Source organism: Acartia tonsa, chromosome 7 (assembly GCF_053477335.1).
Source record: "Acartia tonsa isolate MP-2025a chromosome 7, ASM5347733v1, whole genome shotgun sequence".
Lineage (NCBI taxonomy): Eukaryota > Metazoa > Arthropoda > Copepoda > Calanoida > Acartiidae > Acartia > Acartia tonsa.
The window spans coordinates 14,382,773-14,405,043 of record NC_137266.1 but is presented as its reverse complement, the minus strand read 5'-3'; the positions used below and the strand labels follow the sequence as shown (position 1 = coordinate 14,405,043).

Genomic DNA, 22,271 nt, shown 5'->3' with positions numbered 1-22,271 from the left:
GATGAAAACTTTTAAAAAGTTGCAAAATTTTACAATTGATTCATTATTAAGACATATAAGAAAGCAAGTAAAAAGTACTTAAATAATGATTTAGCCATTTATCTTTAATAGCAGCCATGTTAATCCCAATACCTTTGCTAATGGACAGCCGAACAAAAAATGTGGATTGAATGTTTGATGATAAGAGGAATGTTTGAACAATATGAACTACTTGTACAAATTCAATGAATGAAATGTGTCCTATAATATTTAGAACATAAATAAATGCGTGCAAGTAATTTCTTTGTAGAGATTATACTAAGATTATAGAGTAGCTTCGCTACTAAAAAGACAAATCATTCATTTTAAATTACCTAAATGATTAATAGAAAAAAAACTAATTTCTAGCCATCAAAATTTAATCAAATTTTCATCCTTAGATAAAATTTTAATCAAATTGGTTAATATGAAGTTAAGGCACCATAAAATAATTAAACTATAACAGAGAGAGAGAGAGAGAGAGAGAGAGAGAGAGAGAGAGAGAGAGAGAGAGAGAGAGAGAGAGAGAGAGAGAGAGAGAGAGAGAGAGAGAGAGAGAGATTGAATATATTTAAAGTCAGGGATCTAAAGGGACAAGACAATGATGTACATCCCAATTATGTTAAACAAAATAACCCATTATGTAGTTTACACTTTGTGGTAGAACAATATGGACACTCAACTTATTCAAATAAAGTCCAAAAAGTCATTATTAAACTTTGGGGACTAGTGTAGTAAACAGCTCAATATCCCCTCCCTCCCTGGTTGAAAATATTCCTTATTAAACTTTTAAGTTGGTACTCTACTACTCATGGTATTGAACGTTTTTACCACATATCTATAAGCTGTGACGTACATATCTTTATAATTATTTTTGGTTTGTTTGTTTTGACCGTGTTAACATTTAATTTGCAGTCATTAAAAAGTCTATAAATAAAACGACCATTGGCTTAATTGACGTAAATGTATTGTTTAGTGTCCAAACTAATTATTTTGGGAACACACTGTGCTTTAAAACAAAAGAAGTTGCTCTTGTGCTTTCACGGTGTTGAGCACTGATGCAACTCCCCCCCCCCCCCCTTATTATTGATATGAATTAAAAATGAGGGGGATAGGGATTATTTGTTTGTTTGCTGTTTATTACGTTAGGTTAGGTTTATCAAATTGAGTATTGGGTAACCCACCGAAGGGTTAGGGGTTATGTAAAGGGAAAAAAACTACCAACCACAATAATTTCAATCTATTTCAAATATAAGGTGGTGTTTTTATTGTTCAACAGTCTCTTTTTGTGAAAACACCGCTTTCTTTAACCTAGATAACTTATTTTTCGTGATATGAAATTTTGGAAAAGGAAATATAAAACAAATTTTCATGCTCATTGTATTTAGCTTTATGGGGTGTTTAATTGGATATGTGTACAAAATAAATATTGGGAATAATTATTACTGATAATTAATCAAATATACTGGTTATTGATATTCGAGTTGCTCTAAATTTACTTTGCCTGTCAGTCAAAACAAGGGCAAATTTAATCCTAATTCAGTTAGGTAACAATACATTTTGAAAAGACTTATAACTATTTTCTAAAGAACGTGTCCTAACTTTTGTAATTTTGGAAAAAAATAGCTAGTCGGTGCTTTTAGTAAGTAGTAGATGTAAAATGATCCATAGTATTTAGAGATGCAATCGTTTTTTTCAGACCTCTTATTTTTTAAGTTGGTTTTAAGGAACTAAAACGCAACAAAAAAAGAAGAAAATTGCAACTATGAACAAAAATAGTAAGATCTTTAATTTGACACCATACTTTTTAAATTCTGTTGAGTAATTATTGAAAAAATCTATTTTGTTGAACCCCAGTGAATCAAAACTTTGAATTTTGGGAACTCGTCATGAATGGGTTAAAGAAAAATCACAAAAGTTAGGACACGTTTTTTTCTCAGGCCCTAGTAAGGATAGATTTCATTTTTGTAAATGAATATTTTACCGCAATCACTCTTTAATCTAGCCAAAGGTCGTTTGTGCTGAATTAATTGTAAAACATATTTAAAATTTCTAATATTTTACATTAGAATATTTTAGATTTTACGAAAATATTATGATATAATGTTATTTTTTTATAACAGTATATACTTGAATAAAGAAATAAATACAGTATTCGTAATTTTGTCATTTTGTCTAGTAAGATTTTAAAGAATTTTTAAAAAGAAAATAAGACAAAATACTTTTATCCCGAGTGGGTAACTTATAACCTCACTCCTCTTACATCTTATATTCTTTTATAAAAGTAACAGGGAGTCTGTCGGACTGTATGTGTGTGTCTGTCTGTGTATGTCTGTAGCTTAATATATCGACATGGTTCTACATACCCTCCTTAGAAAATTGCCTATAGAAAAAAATTCTTAATCTCTTAAAATTGTTTTTTCTTTTTAAAACAAAATTAAAAGTTGAGGGTCGACTTCTCTTCCTTCGAGAATCTTGATGCCTCTAGGGGCGTTTTATTCTATTTGGTTAAGGCTTACAGGAATACAGCACTCATTAGTGGCATGGAACGCGGTAATCCTTATAATAAAGTAACAGGATGTTTTATCTGTATAAAAAATTATCCCCCCACAATTTTTTCTTTTTCTTTTAAAATCTAAAATAATAAATTGGTTTATCAAATTCGACTCTCTCCTCCTCAAGTACCCCTAGAGGCCTCTTGGGGGCGCAACCGCTAGTATTTAAATAAGTGATGTGGGGGGGGGGGGGGGGGTTTAATGGGAAATAAATAAATTCAATAAAATCTGAAGAATGATGAAAACAGTCATGCATTCAAATAGAATAAATTAAGCATTATGAATTCATGATAAAAATAACTACGAAAAGAGATTTAATATTCATATGATCTGTCTTAAATTTGATATACCATGAATTCTTTATTTCAACCTATCTCTGATTAGAAAACTTTGGACAGGTCTCATCTTTTTAAAAACTCCGTCTTCCTTATAAAATCCAAACTTTTATTTCAACTTGATGTGATAAATCTATCAATACTATTCACTTCTTAAAGAACTAAAATAATAGTACCTGTGAAAAAATGACGTCATACAATACAAATGACCAATTTTAGGCAAATTCACTATTACACAGACTAAATTACCGATGACAGGCCAGAATACCCTTTAATTGACCGATGGTAGACCAGTATAAAGTTATTTTTAAAAAGCTTCCAATAATAACTATAGATTTTTATTGTTTAAACGAATAAAAATGTATGATTAGAAGGGAAATTAGAAAATTAAAAGACTCTTAAAAATCCAAACGTTGAAAAGAGAACAGTAAAGTGTTATAGAAGAAAATTGTATAAAGGTAAAAGTAAAATGATAGAGGGGGCAAGAGCTACATTAAAAATTTCTTACAAGGCAAATGTCAATGTCAGGTCCATACAAGAGAACAACAGGCAAAATGTGAACTAAAATGTTTGATTATATGAAACTAACAATAACCCAATATGAATAGAGAATTTGCAGCTACTTTAACCCTTTCGTGAACAACTAACCAAAACAATAAAAAATACGCACAAAGAGATCTGACAGCTTAATTGAGAAATCAAAGTTTAATGAAATTCTTTTCGTCTGCTTCTAAAGGGTAATTGCCATTAAGGGAAAGTTATATTCTGGAATATATATCTATACTTATATATCGAATATATTTTTTCCTAAACATCTTAAGCTTTTTAAATTGATCATCATGATAGAGAAACTGGGCTTATAAAATCAAACACTTTATGCATACATTTACGTACAAAAGTAGCGAAGCTTTTTGAAAATATATAAGCAAAATATTCGTTGGAGGAAAGGAAGAGGAAGAAAATTTAAATCGGCAACCCTCTAACATTACATATAAACAGACACTAACACTTAAAGAGTATCTTTGCTTCTTGAAAGAAATTTTGAGGATTATAAGGTTAGTAAAATATATCTAGTTATAAACCTTTTGTGGTGTTTTATCTTAGCATATAACTCATTTAAATAAGTGGACCAGTAAACATTATAAGGCAAAAGTTTCATTGATACTAGATTAATAATTCATAAGTTTAACACCCATTAAATCAATATCAGCTAAGTGCTATAAAACTCTTCATTAAATTACATTTAAGTTACATTTCATATTATTTAACTTTTCATGTTAAACTATTAATGCTATTATTACATTAACATGAGTTTGTATGATTGATAAAGGATTCAAGTAAAAATGCTTACTATTGGTCACAAAGTCTACGTAAATACCAAACAAAATAACTTTAATGATAGTAGAAAGTCCAGTTTCATTAAATGACATATATTTATTCGAGCAAATGAAATTGTGGGTAAAATTAATGTTTAAAGTTTTGACCTCATTTTTGGACTAATAATTGTAAGTTGATTCAAATAAAACTAAGTATATATTTCTATTTAATTATTCTCTCAAAATCTGTGCCACAACCATTTGAATGTCGGACCTTTGAGCGACTACTGCGAGGATTTGGCCAGGTGAGAGACTTTAACATGGTTGCCGGATTTTTTTTGGCCAGAGTTGTGACATATTTTTTGGAGCGCTATAAATTTTAATTAATTTATTTTTTTATCAACTTTGTTTTAAAATCAATTGAAATATGTAATTAGATAAAATATCAAGCTAACAATATTCTTGATATTTTTTTATATAACTTAGAAGGTTTTAACAATAAAATACCCAAGTTTACAAATTGTAGGTTTAAAATTTTTATATAACCATTGAATTTTTAATGATTGGCGTCTAATTAAATATAAGCTGTTGTATTTTAAATACTTATATTTTTTTCATTTATACATTCTGATGAAATATTCTAAAATGGACAAATTTTTAAAAATTCTATGGCACCCTAACATTTCAACTCTCGATAGTCTTGGAATCCGCTTTATGGTTGGTAATCTCGGTTTAGCTGAGAGCGGAGAATTTCATATTTACGAGCAGTTTGACTTTAGAGTAACGTTTGATTTTTAATTAAGGTTACTAAGTCTAGTACCTATTATGTAACTCATTAACTGATATTTAGACTAGAGAGAGAGAGAGAGGGGGGAGGGGAGCAATGAGCTGTTTATTACACTGTCCCCAAAGCTTGATAATAATGTTTTCTTATTCGTTAGCTTGGCAACTTTGGGGACTTTAGTGAAGTTAGATTGATTGATTCATACAAAAAGGGTAATTTTGTGTATCATCATTAGGAATGTTCATTACATTAGATCCATGTATTTAGACGCAAAGCTATACTTAAACTCAAAATGTCCTCTGATTGTCTTTATGTCAGTTGCGATTTTCTCAGTTGCTACGTGAGATTCTACTTCTATAAGTTTACGTCATTACATAACAAAAAATAACATACAAAAAAGCGTTTTCTATGGTTTAAGGTTATTTCATTGAGGTATTTAGACCTCTAAAATTGACAAAAACCATCTCATAGCTGATATCTGAAATTAAAATGGCTTAAAACCATCCTAGAATCTATGTGAAACATCCCTTAAATTTGATCAGTAGTTATTGAAATCTTAAGCTTCAGACAAATTTGCCTTTCTTCTAAAAAGACGAGTTAACACTCTTACACTATATTTATATATATCTATAATACAAAGTAGAACGATGTCTGTCTGTGAGTTTGTTTGTCTGTTTGTAACGAAGGATCTCGCTAACCGATGAAACGATTGGGTTCTCCTTAACAGGGTAGCATAGGTCCCGGGAAGGTTTAAAAAATTATCTTGGGGGAGGGTGCCACCACCCTCCAAGAAAAATCGTCCCTAGAAAAAAATTACCCCTCCCCCCCAAAATTTGTTTTTTACCTTTTCTTTTAAAATCTAAATTAAGAAATCGTGTTATCCAATTAAATTCCCCCCTCCTCAAGTGTCCCTAGATGCCTCTAGGAGCGTAGCCGCTAGTAATATATATATACTGACTAAATTAATTCGGTCATACATGTAAGATGTTTTATCTGTTCTCTAATTTGAAATAATAAAATTGTGAATAAATAAAAAAGTTGAACATTTGTTAATGTCAAGACTACGTAAAAACACAAGAATAAATATATCCACATTATAGTTTTAAGTATGTATATAGTCAAAATATAAGTTCATCTTGTGGGGAGGTGGAGGAAAGACGACCCTGCACCCCATTGTTACATTTTAGTTTTTAAAAGAAAAAAAATCTTTTGAAGAAGGTTAATTTTTAAAGGGGCTATTTCTTTTGGAGTTTGATGATTTCTCTAAAATAGTTATAAACCTTACCAGTACCTCCTATTTTGTACAGGAGAACCATAGCGGTTTAGCGGTTAACAAAATCCTTTTGTAGACACAGAGAGAGACACAGACATCTTCTTACTTTTATATAAGGATAATTTAAAGTATGCGTGTGCCTAATCGTTCTTGGTATCATTATTCCTAAAATCAGGTAAATTGGTTACTTAAAACTACCCTATTTCAAACAGGTAACACAGACTTTTTTGAAAGCAAAGCTTTTCTACAATTAGGGTCGGTCCGTACGTCACAGACAGTTTGCTTTTTTTCGTTAATTTAAACAGGTTAGATTGTCCTATCGATTCCAAACTTTGCATGGCGATTCCTTTAGTAGTGAGATACAATTTAGAAAGTGTAGCAACTCTATAATCGTTACCAGAGTGTCGTACATCCATTTTAAACATTTTGAATTTAAACTTTTATAACAACAAATTTTTATGTGATTAAATTATCCGATTGATATAATTTTTGGAATGCTAAATCATAGGACTACAAAGTACAATGTTGTAAGCAAAGCATCTCTATAATCAAGTCCTAAATATGTAAGTATGTCCTTAAACAATATCCTGTATTTAAGCAGTTTTTCATTAAATTTACTTACAATTTTGTTTCGACATTTATGCATTTATATTCTGATTATCCAGTTCTAACACTCTACAAGTGTTAATGTTCGTCTGACATACCGTTTCATTGTTTCGCTTTTATGGATGTTGTCATCCGTATTATGAAATGGCTATAGAGTGATATGCTTTGTAAATTGCTCAGGGAAATGGGAATGTGATTCTGAAAAACATTTTAAAGGAAAATTTCCCCACAACCTAATTCCCCTCCCCCCCCCTTCTTACCAACCCCTGTTCAAAAATTACATGAAAAAACAAAACAAACTTCCACCTTACTTTAAAAGGTTTCGTGATTTTTTTTGTAGAATTGATTGTTAGAATAGATTGCTATATGCAAAGTTGATAAAAATTAGAAAGATTCTGTCTAAATTAAAGTACAGACCCTTGATAAAGAAAAGCTTTGCTTTAAAGTAAAACTTGCTCGAAACACAGACAAACAAACACACACACACACACACACACACACACTATACACAGACTAAAGACACACACACACACACACTATACACAGACAAAAGACACACACATAGATTGTATTGCTTACATCTTGTGTTAAATCACGAAATATCATCCACTAAATATTTCTCTTTATAATTGTTCTTACTACCACAGTAATATCATTACCTTTGTCAAGCAGTGATTTACAACTTAGAAATTATTTGTTTAAAAATGCTTATTCCTTAAAGCTTAAAATTTAAAAGTAAGGTTAAGGTGGATAAAGCAATCCGCTGCCCCCTACTTTACTAGCCGCTGAATAAGTATTCGCAAAACAAATAAATTATAAGAATGGGGGTGGTAAAAACTGAACAGAATTTTAAAATTATATAAACTGATACATGGACGACAATTATTTTTAAAAACATTTTTTTATTCTGTGTAGGTTTGGTTAGGTCAAGTAAAGGTTAGAAGTAACCTGCTGGGATAATAATAAGTGTATTTTTATTATAAAATTTTGGATGGGTTTTAGTATAAACAAAAAAGTGAGTTGATTTGAATTATTTCATGTGTTTCAATAGAAAAATAATTTCACAACGTCAATTTAAAAAATGATATCTATCATAATTTTATTAAAAATACCAATTGCTAGATATCATGTCAATTGATAGGATTAGTTTGATATATTTATATATTTTATTGTATTTATGTATATTTTCAATAAGCAACCTCCAATTTTTTTTCAATCCCATATGGGAGATACGGAAACGGTCATGTGTGACGTCATACAAATAAGGCTAAAAAGGAAGGATGAGAGAATAAGTGTGAAAGAAGACCTCTAAAAAAAGTGATAGATTTAAACGTATCTTTATGACGCCACACAAAACACTTTCTGTATCTCCTCTCATATGTGTATTTGTGAATTTTAGTAAAATTATAATTGAGGGTCGAAGAGTTCGATTTATTAGTGGATATAATAGTTATTATCGCATCGTATTATAGACAGCTTTCCCCAGATATTAGATGATAAATTATAAGGTTAAAACCAGTTTTGTTCGGGCTAACAAAACTGGTATTATTTTGTTATTTTTATTTTAATATTCATGGAAAATTGTCTAAGATAATATTCTATATATAGTTCTAGTCCAGCGGATATTAATCAGTTTAGAAGCAATACTTCGGCATCTCTGGGCTTAAAAACTAGTTTTAAGCTTTTAATTGTACATTTTTATATCCGCGGAAAGCTGTTTATAATACGATGCGATAATTAACTAATACTAATACTTATTTTTATGGAGAATATTCCGTTTGAATTTTCAGGTATCTCCTCCCATTACTAATTTTGTTTAGAAACTAATATGATTTTAAAATGTATCTCTATTTCTAATGCTAGATAGAATGTAAAATGATGATTTGATCAAGGTTTAAGAAAAAAAGAATTAAGTCACATGAATACTTTAGGTAAAATGAAATTGAATTTTTTGAAGCGAAACTTCCTTTTTACTTTGACTGTTGCAAGTCTGTTCAAGTAACAAAGCTACTCTACAAGTAAGACTAAAAAGGAATTTAATTTGAAGAAGTTGGCTATTCATTAAGAATCTTTTGTAATGTTTAACTGTGGTAGGCGGCATCATACGGGCAAGCCTTTCATAGAGTTGCTATGCTTCGGCTTATCAAATCACAACCCAGCACTAATCCTAGTTTATCACCATTCCACCCGGCCCCTTCGGGGCCTTGCCGACACCTCACAAGCAGCGGTCAAATTGGACATCTCTGATAGTGGGAGGGGCGCGGCCCCTCTCAACCCCAAGCCCCAGTAACCTGTCTTGCCGGGAGATGTCTACCTTCCCCTTGCTGAAGCTTACCCCACAAATATTCACCGAAATGGGGGCTCCGCCCCCATCTCCCCACACCCCCTTCAACCTAACCTATTTTATCATCTATTTGTGTAAATAAAGTAATAATCCTATTGTAAATGTATTCAGTTTAAAATATATCTCTTTAGTAGCAACTACTGTTAGTTATTCATTGATAGAATCTTTAAGGCTAGGGGCTCGTTTGAATCGAACTCGCGATTGTAGGGTTGAAACGCTTCACCCTACCACATAACGTTTAAACCTGGCAAAGTTTTAATAGCTAAAGCTACTATATAATTCACTATTGCTGTCCGTCCGCCAGACTGTAACGTTGTGCGGGAAATGTGATTTTATGGACTGCTAATGTTTTTTTTATTAATTTGTTAATTTTTGCTTCGCTTATTATGGATGTTATCATAAAATTAGTTTATATACGTACATCTAATCTAATGGTTAAGTTAAATTAATAAATGTTTTTTGTTTATCCTTATTAGACCTTTTACGCAAAATACACTTTTTTGAATTTAATTCTTCTGCTGACCTGAAAAGTTACTTTAGGGGCCTAGAAATAATGTTCAAAATTCCATCTCTCTATCACTACTGGATACCTATCGCCAGGCTTCTAAAAAATCAACAGATAACGGTAGCACGGCGGTTTTAACAATTTCTCAGCAATGTGCAAAAGAAACAAAAACGAACATTAATACTTTATATGTTTTTTTCATCTGAAATCAAATTTGTTAATCATAAATGTAAAATTGTAAATTGTGACGTAAATTGTCAAGTAAAAGTGGAAATAAAAAAATGTTTATCTGAATTTGAATGCAACTAAAGTGGTTTTGGTCAGGGAGGGAGGGAACATTGATCTGTTCATTACACTAGTACCCAACGTTTTTTAATAACGTTTTCTTGTTTGTTGACCTTACAACTTTGTTGACTGTTGTTGAATTTTAATTGGTTGGTTCATTAAGTTCAGTGTCCAAACGTTTCAACTACTAAATTGTAATCCACAAAAAGAATAATTTTGTGTATCGTCATTGGTGATGTTGAATAATTTATCGGCCATAGTCTTATCCCTTTTGATCCCCAGGTTTTTTTTGTAAAATTTGCACATATCTAAAAATTTAATATAATTTCTTAACTCGTACAAAAAAGAAATATATGTTTTTATGTAGGAGTCGCGAGAGATAAAAAAATGGACTTTAAATTGACGTACATTCCCAATGACTTTGAACAAAATTATCCCTTCTGTTGATTAAAACTATTGATTGAAAAGTTTAAGTTATAAAAAGTTATTGTAATTAAAAAAAAAGGAGAATCATAAAAGACTAGGAAAACTTTAATATATTTTTACGATATTATTTACATCATGTACTTTAAAGTAACCTTTTCCTTGTTATCCATATATTTTATTTTTGTCATGAAATAATAAAAACAAATGTTAGTTACATAAAGTTCAATGTTTAATAGGTCGTCTTATGAAACAATATTTTCGAGAACAGAGTATTTTTTTATTGGATTTATTATTACTTGGATGGTACACCAGATTTTCAAGTACTCTAATAAAATAAAAGATGACCAAAATAACAATGATACCCCCATAAACCTATTTTACCCCATTCCTTAACCTCATACTGGATGAAGGAACTGACAATATTGATGTTCATGTTAGCAGTTGACGACATTTTTCTCCCCTGTCATAATATCCACGTATATTCTATATCCATTTTTATTAGTCATAAATTATTCATTCTAAATATGTCTAAGAAAATCAACAGACTTTTTACATTGCCGACAGTGAACAGCAGCCGCAGCCGTATTTGTAAGCCAGCTACCCTATGTTGCTAATCAGCCGCGAAAACATAAACAAATCTGAATCTGCATAATCAGTTTTGGAGCCTTAGCTGTTCTCATAACTGTTGTAAAGTTGTCATTTTACAAGATTTTGTTTGATATTTAAATATGAATAAAAACTCAATTACTGAATATATATTATAGTTGCTGTGGGCTGCAGCTATCCTGAAAATGCTAGAAGGTATTTTATTTTTATAATACACAGATGCCTTCCTTTGTCCGTACGTCTGTTCATCTGTCAGTATGAATTTTTTGTGTAGATTCTCCTAAATATAGAGCATGTTTGATCTTTTTATGATATCCAAGAGTCATACAACTCCTTAATTGTATTTTCATATTTTGTGTTTCTCCAGTATTTGAAACCGATTAATATCCGGCGCTGGATGAGAACCATTTCTAAGCCATACTGAAAAACCATGTATCTGCAATTTTTCGCGAATAATAAAATAAAAATCATACAATCAAATTTGATTTTCTTCCTTCGGGACCAACAAAATATGGATCAATCTTATGACTTTCAAATTTACTATAATACGACACGATAAATAACTATTTTTGCATTTAGAAGAAGGTTGCAGACTCGAAGATTTACGAGTGCTCGGATAAAAACAGGTTCAGCAGGTAGAATCTACTCACCACCAAGTAACTTTTAAAATAGAAATAGCATTTATAGTTTTCTCAAAGATCTAAAGGGATAAGACAATTGCTGGTAAATTGCTTTACATTCACATGGATGTTACACAAAATGACCTCGGTCTGTAGTTTACAATTGGTGGCTGAATTGAGTTTAGAAAATCAACTTAATGGACCTCTGATTGAAGCGTAATAATAAGGACCAATCAAGATGTTGATTTTAACTGCTAGAAAATGCATAATAGTTTTATATGCATGTTTTCACCCTTGTTTTGATTTAAATTTGGCAGGATCTTGGTGTTCAGAACGTAGATTTTCAAGTCCGGATAAAGATGATATCAACACGAAGAAAACTGTCAGGAATGTAATCAAAATTTTTAATAATTTTAATTCCCACCCCCCACAAAAGAAAATATCCATAAACCTAATGGATAAGACAATGGACTATAAATTTGATTTATATTCCTATTGATGATAAACAAAATTATAGTTTGGACGCTTCTTGATCGAACCATCTATATCTTGCTTAATAATTTGCATGATTATAAGATCAAACGCCCTTTGGACAAAACCATCTCTTTGAAATCATGAACTTTGTCTTGAAGTCCTAACTGTGCCTTGCAATCAGTTGCGCCTGTTAAGGGCCAAGGCATTTCCCCATCTCTAATCATTTTTGTCTTGCACCTGAGATAGAAGCAGTTGGAATCATTTTTAATATCTTCAGTTATGACGCGGTGTTTAGCTTAGATTCGAACCTATCCCCTCCCAAACAAGGAGTAGAAATATATACTTTGAATTATATATATTAGGGAGAAGTTTATCTATCTCTCCCAGAAGGCCAAGCAGATGGAAAGAAACAGACGAAGAGAGACTTGTGCTAATATAGAAGCTAATATTGAAATAGCAGAGGGACAAGGTATTTTTGTACAGAGCTGGATCTTTAAATCATTTTAGTGGTGAGCCAGATCGGGTTGAGCCAACTTTTCACCAATAAGAGCAAAGTATTTTATGAAATGCCGCGCTGTGATTGGCTGAAATTCGGCTCACCCCGATCTGGCTCACCACTAAAATGGTTTAAAGATCCAGCTCAGTCTGGCTTCGAAAAATATCCGCTGGATTAGATCCGGTTCCTAAAATAAATTAAACCTATCCTTACATATAAAACAGGATGTCTGTCTGTCTGTAGCGAGGGATCTCGTTCACCGTCATACAATTATGGTTCTTCCTTACAGCGAAGCTTCATTTATGTCAAGAGAAAGTTAAAAATTACTTTGAAGCAGGATAACTCAACCATCCCATGAAAAATCGCCCCATAAAAATCACCCTTATATAAGTGCAACTAGTGGCTCCTGATAAATAATAAATGCAGAATTTGGAGGAATTTTTATTGATAAATCATGTAGCACAAGGGCGTCCAAGCTTTTTCATTTGCGGGGGGGGGGGGAATTCAAAATTCAATTTTTTTGGGAGGAGGGTATTCACCTTTTACCCCCCCCCCCCATTGGACATCCTTGATGTAGCTTAACTGCTTGTGATTAATACAATCCTTGATTTTTTTCAGAAACAGACTTTTCTTTTGCATCTGAAAGGCATTTAAAACGCCTGTTGTCAACAAACAGAATTGGAATTAAACTTGCAGAGTTGAAAAAACAAGGTAAATATTTAATATAATATTCATAACACAATCTTTGAGAAGGGAAGCGCTTAAATCAAGTCTCTGTTGCATTAGAGACGGACGAACGATTTTTTTAAGGAAACCGCCGGATAATTGCACCAAACTTTGATTTATAGATAAATGAAACAGAATCTTTCTGGTAATTTGTATGTGGGTGTGTTCTTTCGAATGGTGTTTATCATTTTTTCGTTATTTCATTCACGGACGTACGGACTGACGGGTGTTTAAAAACATCCCGATTGTAAAGTAGCAGCGAATCTTTAGTTAAGGTACGAAAAAGAAAGTAATTAATTCTATTTTTGTTAATCTTATAAACCATAAAAAATCCATTTTCTTATCACGAAAATATTGTTTGCTACATAATTATACAATTTTTAAAAGTGAAGCTTTTCTATAATTAGGGTCTATCCTTCCGTACGTCCATAACGGATAGCTTTTTTGTTGATTTAGGCATGTTAAATTGTCCTTTTGATTTAAACTTTGCATGGTTATTCCTTTAGTAGTTAGGTAAGATTTAGAAAGATCTATAATAATTATCAAAATGTCTGTACGTCCATTTTAAACATGTTGATTTTTTTACTTTTTTTACAAGTAAAATGATAATCATATATATACGATAGTATTTGTAGCACTTTAAGTTATGGGGAGGAAACAAGGATGACAACATCCATAAGTAGTGAAGCAAATTTTCACCACGTTATCTTTGTTACATTTGAAAAAAAATAATGTATTTCAGAGTAGTACTGATAGATTGACGGACCAATCCATTAGTTGAGTATATTTGGATTGCATGTTTAGCAAAATAATATCTTATTTTATTTATGTGATTTGCTACTTATAGATGTTGTCATCCTTGTTATATTAGATTCTCGAATTTGGAGGCATGCTCTACAATCCATAGATTCCACTGACAAATCCTCTGGTCGCACAAGGAAAACATAAATATCCATTTTAATTAATAAAGGAGTAAAGCTACTTTGTAAGTAAGGAACAGATCTTCAAGGAGTAACAGGGGGGGGGGGGAGGGTCGACTTCTCTCTAAAACAAGTTATTTTGTAGGATTATCTCCGTTTCCCACCTTGCATTGGTAAATTGATGTTATGGCCTGAGCATAGACGTCCAAGGGGGGGGGGGGGGGTAATGAGGCGATTACCCCCCCCCCAAACGAATTTTTTATTACTAAATTTTTAATAAAATTTAAATTACCTCCCCCAAAAAATTTTACCCCGGGGGTAAATTTTAGGGGGGGGTGAACAAATTTTACCCCTGCCAACAGATTTCAGGGGGGGTAATTACCCCCCCCCCCCAAGCAAATTTTACCCCCTGGGTAAAAATTTTTTTTTGGGGGGGGGAAATTTGCGGCGCGCTTCGCGCGCCATTTTACCCCCCCAAAACCGAAGTACCCCCCCCTTAAAAAATTTTTATCCCCCCCCCAAAATAAAAAGCTTGTACGCCCCTGGGCTTGAGTAAACCTATTTCTACTCAAGATTTAAATCCACCTGTAATAGCAATAATAAAACATAAAATTGTCCTACAGCATTCCTAAAACATTCTGTATTTAAGAAATTTTAGGATATAACTATACGAATTTTCGATTAGACTTCTAAATAGAAATGAATATTTAATTGCGTCACAATACAGTTGTTCATTTAAGCTAAACTTTTATGAATGTTGTCATCCTTTTTTTAATGCATATAACGAATTTAAAGTTATATATAGCAATACCCGCGACCGTGGCTCAACACGTAGCGCATCCGCTCGTCGTCGGGAAGGTGATAGGTTCGAATATCAGTCCGACACCGCGTCATAACTAAAGACGTTAAAAATGGTTCCTACTGCTACTATGTCAGATGCGCGACGTAAATAGTTAGAGTGGGGGGAATGCCTTGGCCCAGAACAGGCGCAACTCGCTACCATGCACAGTTGGGACTTCTCAGACAAAGGTCGTGCATCTCAGAAAGTTGGTTGTCTAATGGGTTTACAACGCAATCATAAGTATTGCATGTATGTTTCAAGGTGCGTGGAGGTCTAGTTCCCAAAGCGACACCTAGCCCCTAGAGTCTTAACTCTTATATATAGCAATGGATTTTACCATGGCGGTCTATAGGTATTCTCTAGACAGTAGTTCTCAGCAACAGACACCAGGAAGTGATCTTGAACTAGGAATAGTTTTTAGTAACACAATGGCTTCGCCTTTGGCCTCCCCTGATAAAATTGTTTGCAATTTTAAAAGCGAAGCTTTTCTATAATTAGGATCAGTCCTTCCGTCCGTCCGTGACGGATAGCTTTTCCCGTTAATTTAGGCACGTTAGAATTGTCCTATTGATTTTAAATTTTGCATGGCGATCCCTGTAATAGTTAAATACAATTTAGAAAGCGTAGCAACTCTATAATCGTTACGAGAATGTCCGTACGTTTTGATTTTTTCACTTTTTTAACAACAAATTTTTTTATGATCTAATTATCCGAATGATCTGATTTTTGGTATACTGATTCCTGGGACATCAAAGTACAATATTATAAGCGAAGCAATTCAATAATCAAGTCCTAAAAATGTAAGTATGCCCTTAAACATAATTTTTAAAAACAAATTTACTTACAATTTTGCTTCGACTCTTATACATTTATATTTTGATTATTCAGTTCTGACACAATGCAAGTTTTAATGCCCTTTTGTCCTACCGTTTCAGAGCTTCGCTTTTATGGATTTTGTCATCCTTGTTAGTCATACAAGTTGGTATGCTTATTGTTGTCTAATGGCAAGGTTAAAATTTTATCAACCTAATGATATTACATACCTATTTTGATTCAATACTTATTTTAAAATCTATTTGGGGGAAGAGAAAATTTTTTTTTATTGGGTTTATGTCTATCAATTCCATTCCAAGGTCAATACTAAGCTCTACAGATAATTATAGACCAATTAGTAATTTAAATAAAAATTAATTTCTATTTAAATCTGACATTCATGGTATAAACACTTAAGCTTCTGAAGTATACATAATTCTTTTATTCCAAGGCAAGATTAAACTACAGAGGTCAATTCTTAAAAAAAAATTTGCCTCACTAAAATCAGTTTGTCCCACTAAAATCAGTGAGGCTCACTAAAAATTTAGATGTGATAATTTTGCCTCACTAAAATTTTAGTGGGGAAACTGATTTTAGTGGGTCAAAGGTTTGTTAAGAATTCACCTCAGGTATGTAAAAAAAGGGTGAAAGAACAGAATATAGTGATAATATGAATAACCTAAAGAGAAGCATTGCAACTAAAAACTATATCGCCAGAACGTAGGAAAAGTACGCACTACGTGTCTCTTGAGAGGAGCAGGTTTTCATTTGAAAATGTTGATTGTGAGGGAAGCACTGTCTTTGAGAGAGAAGATGAAACTAATGAAAAACAACAAGGACTGTTAGGTAGTATTATTAATAGCGCAGCTACTCTATAATTATGTTGAGGTATGGATCTAAGGGAGAAGACAATAGAAGATAACTTGGTGTAGTAAGATATACAAAGTTACCCTTTATTTAGATTAAACTGTTTCTTTGAAAATTATTGATTCTGCTAGTAAGTTTCCAAAGTTTATAAGCAGACAAATGAGAGAACGGGTTTATAAAACTTTGCGGATCACTATAACTTACAGTCCAATGTCCTCTCCCTCCTTTATCGTGGCGGATTTTAAACAATTCTATAGTCTAAACTCATAGAAAAAAACTAAAATGTGAATCTAATAACAATAATCTAAATAGTAATTGTTTCCATAGCTTTGAAACCGATTCATATCCGCTGGGTTAGAATCGGTTCTCAGCCTTACTGAAAAATCATGTATTGCATCTTATTACAAATTTTCCACGAATATTAATATAAAAATCACAAAATTAAACCAATTTTGTTGTCCGCGGAAAGCTGTCTATAATACGATGCGTTAAATAACTAATATGATTTTAGATATACCTGACGAATCTAGGAACATGTCTCTAGCCCCATACAAACGGATGTCTATGATTGATAACCCATTATTTAACAGGAATGTTGTGTAAATTAGTATTCTATTTTATATTTTACTAGCGGCTTCGCCCCCTAGAGGCCTCTAGGAGCACTTAAGGAGGGTGGGGTTGAATCCCAAAAGCCAATTTTTAAGTTTTAAATTTAAAAAAAGTAAAAAAATTCATTTTTTTTGGCAAGGGTATTTTATTTCTAGGATCGATTTCTCTAGGGAGAGTGGTGGTACCCTCCCCCAAAATAGTTATAAACCTTCCCGGGACCTATGAGAAGCAACCATGTTAAGTAGAACTCGATCGGTTCAGCGGTTAGCGAGATCCTTCGGTACAAACAAACAAACAAACAGACAGACAGACAGACATCGTTCTACTTTGTATTATAGATAACTTTTAAATATTTTTCACAATTAAAATATGAAGATCTGCTTTATTTATTTGTATTTACATTGGGGATGAGAGGAACCTAGATTAATTTAAGAACCATCCCTCCCTGCCAATATACACAATAAAAATGAACAAACAGAAAAGTGTCCATGGTATCTGAAGTATCCACCAATCTAAACCAGAGTTGTTCAATCTATACCTTTGAAGACCATGATAAAAGTATTGATGATAACACTAATCATCATGGAGAGTTTGAATTTTGTACGCTGATAAATCAAGCAATACAGGTTTGTTAAATCTTCGTCTGCCTTTTAAAAGTTTCAATATTGTATATAGACATTATGGATTATGAATATTGTGAGAGATTCTCGCATACCCTGATAAAATGTTTCTCCCAGCTGGCTAATATGAAGATACTCCCATTCTCCTCCACTTAGACTTTATCCCATCCCCTCCTCTCTTACTAAAAGAACTTACTAACCGATAAATGTGGACTCTATTAGCAACTGTTACAAGAATCATTGTCCAAAGTTTTAAATTGATAGGACAATGCTAACATGCACAAAATGAAATGAACTGACTGTGACGTACGAACGGACATACTGACTTTAATTATAGAAAAGTTTCGTTTTTGATAATTAATTGTGATCTTTCTTTTTTGTAGGAAAACTCTACAGACACCCATTCTACAAATAAAGAGGATATATCAATATTAATAAACAAGGACGACAACAATAGAACAAGAAGTATAGATGAAACCGTGAGAAAAGTCAGCATTGTTGACAAAACTGCAACTATCAGAGATCCACCAAGGTTTGTAGATTAGACAAATATCTTAATAGTTTAAGAAAGAAAATAAGGAAAGATTAAATTGATATTATTCCAAATTTTAAAATTAAATATTAAAAAAAATATTTCCACGAAGATATAACCAAAATTTATTCTAGGTTAAAAAGAACATTGCTATGCGGGTATAGCACAAAGAAGCCAAATTACAGGTGAACAGTATTGAAATTAGATGAAATTGCTCATAAACACCTTAAAAGTTTTTAAAAGAGATATTTTTTTTCAAATTTAGGCGAAGGAAAAGAGAATGGGACATAACACCTTTTCACTTATATTTCACTGCAGGTAATGTTTAGATTTACAAAATTTGTTATATTTCAAAAACTTTTTTTAATCTATTATTATTCTATACGTTTTCTAAAATCTTCATTGCTACTTTTAATATATTAAAGTAGTACAATTTTTTTTGTCTAATAAGATACTGCTAACCACTGACTTATTGTGTTTTTCCATTTTAAACTGTTTTTAACCTATTTTTAAAACGTATATAAAAAATATGCTATGACACCAGTAGAATGAGACTGCAGAGCCTAAATTTGAATTAAGTCCCCAATAAACTTTTTTGGGGGGATTTAAATATTAATTTTTACTGTTGCCGTGATCATTTTGATCCAAGCAAAAGGTCTTTTTTTTATTTGGGTAAAATTCGTAGCTTTTAGAGTGTTTTGCTTCATAAATATTGTATTCTGGTATAGAGTAAAATTAGGCCTTATGATTTTACTATAAAAATTCACTAAAAAGTTAATTCTTTATAATATATCAACGAATTAACATTAACATGTTTGTGTTCTCTTACTTATTTTAAAAACATAAAAAATGGCTGTAAAGGGTTAAATGACAACAAATGTTTATGCAATACAACAAATTTATTTTTGTCACATATACAAATGTGTTATTAAATAAGATTATTCAAACCTATCTTTTAAAATAATTTTAAAAAGTATGTATCTTTTATGTGTACGGTTTTCATTCTTTTCATTTTATTTAAATAAAAAATATTACTACATTGGAAATAAGTCACTTTGTGAAAACACTCTTTTTTTGAATTGTAAAGAATTATATAAAACAAGGCTTCTTATTGGTTAGATTTCAGAATTATTTGTTTTATTGTAAATGTTAGATTTTTCAATGAAATTAATTGTTTTGGGAAAAAAAATTATTTCCAATGAACAGAGTAATGTTTTTTTTATTGTATCAATATAAAGTGAATTATATAAAAATGTTCTGTAAGCCACAATATTACCCGAAGTAAAAAAAAAAGCTTTTGCTTCGGTCAAAATGATTACAGCAACACTAAAAATTAATTTTTAAATCCCCTCAAAAAAGTTTATTGGGGACTTAATTCAAATTTGGGCTCTGCAGTCTGATTCTATAGGTGTCCTAGTATATTTTTGACCCCCCATTCAAAAATAGGTTAAAAACAGTTTAAGTAAGATAACCCATGTTTTACTTTGTTACTTTAAGTATACTAAACCCATTCATCCTATGCAGCTCAAATCTTCACTTCTTCCTGGAAGTAATCTTACAATCCCCTAATAGTAGGACTAGTAGATGATCTTGGAAATTTTATCCCTACTTTAATATTTTCTACTATTCTCTCATAACCCATAGGGATGTGGGAAGAAAAATATACTCCATCCCTATGACATTATCAGGATCTGACTTGATGGGAAATTATTTTTAAATCTTTGACTCCAGTAGTGGGGTATTTTGTTTTCCATCTATATTTTTTTAATGTTGTTTATTATAGTCACCGTGCCAAAAGGCCCCTAATTGAAACCTCACCCTTGAACAAAAAATCTCATGACCATTTTTAAAGATAGGGATATAATTTTCTACAACATGGAATCCCAAAAATGTCATAGGGATGGAAAATACTATTTTTTTATTTATATAGGAATGATTGGATTTGTGATAATGTGGGGACTGGTGATATTTAAGATAATCCTACCAAAAGTCAAGGTAAAGCCACAAGGATTTATAATCAATCTTTTATGTACAAATTATTTTTATTTCATTTGTATCTTTATATGTTTTTTTGTATTTGATGGAGAAGTGATATAAATTGTATAATGAAAATTATTCATTTCTATCAAAGCACAGAAACTTCACCTTCCCCTAATTAAAAAAAAATGACTGGGTTTGAGTAGTTTTTTTTGTGTTTGTTTTTATCCTTAGATTTGGTTATGTTGGTGGCCCAACAAGGTTATGTCATATCAGATATGGCCATCACAGTGGTTTGCAATAATGGGGTTCTTTGCTTACTATTCATTTTCCAGTTTCCTTACTTTTTTTTTTACATACTTTAAAGGAAGTCTGCAGAAAGTACACCACACTTACTGTTATTTATTTAGATACCTGAAGAAGAACTACAACAAGAAAGCAAAAGTATGTTCTTATCTTTTTTTGCAGTTTCCTTAATAAGTCATTTTAATTTTTATTTTCCTTTATTTTCGAATTAAATTGTTCTAACTTTTTAACATGAAACCTTCATAATAGTTAAGGTAATGGTTTTATCGGTAACAAAGAAGATGAAATGTAAATAAAAAGGCATATAAAGATTGAGCTTAAAAGAAATGTAGATGGTAGATTTTATTAAGTCTGTTTTCTAGTAATTCTAATTTTTAAGTTATTATCCGATAGTCAGATCTACAGGCATACCTCAGATATATAGAAGCAGCAGTACATAAAAGAAATTAGGAATTTCTATACATATTTAATATTTTTTTCAGATTTGTTGAAATTACTGTGGACAAACTGGAAGACATATGGAAGATTTGAAGTTTAAATTTTTTTTTTTACAAAATATGCAATTTAATATCAATCTAATTCATAAGAATAGTAAAATTCATATTTTGTGCCAAACTTAATGAATAATATTTGAAAAATGCATGAATTGACTTGTTGTTCACTTTCCGTCTACAGCAAAAACAATAATATTACCATAGTGAAAATACGTGGATGGTATGACAGGGTAATTTTTGTTGTCAATTTTAGTCCCTAAATATTTGTTTATACCTTCCTTTGTGGTCAGAGTAGGGGATGGGATGGGGTAAAGTTATAAAGGATGGTAAAAATGGGGGTCAAATGAAGAAACAAGTTATATGGTTATGCAAGAATATGTAAAATAATATCCACATATTTTATATCCATTGTCAAATATTACGTTTTTTGTCCTTAAATTGATTCTATGGTTTTGTATAACATTTTTTATGTCTACTCTACACATTTTTAATAAAAAAAATTATATCAGGCAATTACTTCTTCTTAATTTCGTTTTAGTAAGAGCTACTATATTATTGACGTTGTTTGTCAGATCTTCCTAGCTAGTGGACTGATTAAATCTCAATTTTTGGAAGCTTTATATATGTACGATGGTTTTTTATTTTCTTATTTTGTCTTTAGTATGGTTTTGGGCTGTTTTTCTACCCCCTCTCCTTCCACTAATAGAACCTATAGATGCTAGAAGCGTTGTCGCTAGTTAAATTTAAAAGGCACCTATCTAAGTTAAGCCATGGAACATAAAACCAATTTGAAAGCCCAGGGGACCACTAATACGGGTATATTCTATCTTCCTAAAGTAAAGCATACAGAATGTATAAGATTATCAACATTGTAATAGGAGCAGAGACGGTGGTCCTACAAAACAGTGTACATAAAAAGTTAA

The 22,271-nt window shown here is 31.6% G+C and overlaps 1 protein-coding gene and 2 long non-coding RNA genes across 4 annotated transcripts; all 3 read left to right on the top strand.

The window, feature by feature from the left end:
* The first annotated feature begins 11,202 nt into the window (after positions 1-11,202).
* LOC145324142 (uncharacterized) lies at positions 11,203-12,074 on the top strand. 2 transcript variants are annotated; one of them, XR_013881195.1, is made up of 3 exons: positions 11,203-11,248; positions 11,633-11,688; positions 11,991-12,074. It is a non-coding gene; the product is annotated as an uncharacterized LOC145324142 (long non-coding RNA). The 2 variants fall into 2 exon arrangements; XR_013881196.1 differs by having other exon boundaries at positions 11,633-11,709; positions 11,991-12,061.
* A 439-nt stretch (positions 12,075-12,513) lies between these two features.
* On the top strand, positions 12,514-14,317 carry LOC145324404 (uncharacterized). The gene is made up of 3 exons (XR_013881275.1): positions 12,514-12,616; positions 13,262-13,354; positions 14,241-14,317. It is a non-coding gene; the product is annotated as an uncharacterized LOC145324404 (long non-coding RNA).
* Positions 14,318-17,898: 3,581 nt separating this feature from the next.
* LOC145324141 (uncharacterized) lies at positions 17,899-21,846 on the top strand. Its single transcript, XM_080166766.1, has 7 exons — positions 17,899-18,045; positions 18,423-18,571; positions 18,706-18,756; positions 18,837-18,889; positions 20,502-20,566; positions 20,959-20,992; positions 21,337-21,846. Exons 1-7 carry the CDS (start codon positions 17,908-17,910, stop codon positions 21,390-21,392), a joined length of 546 nt encoding a protein of 181 aa, XP_080022892.1. The 5' UTR covers positions 17,899-17,907; the 3' UTR covers positions 21,393-21,846.
* The last annotated feature ends 425 nt before the right edge of the window (positions 21,847-22,271 follow it).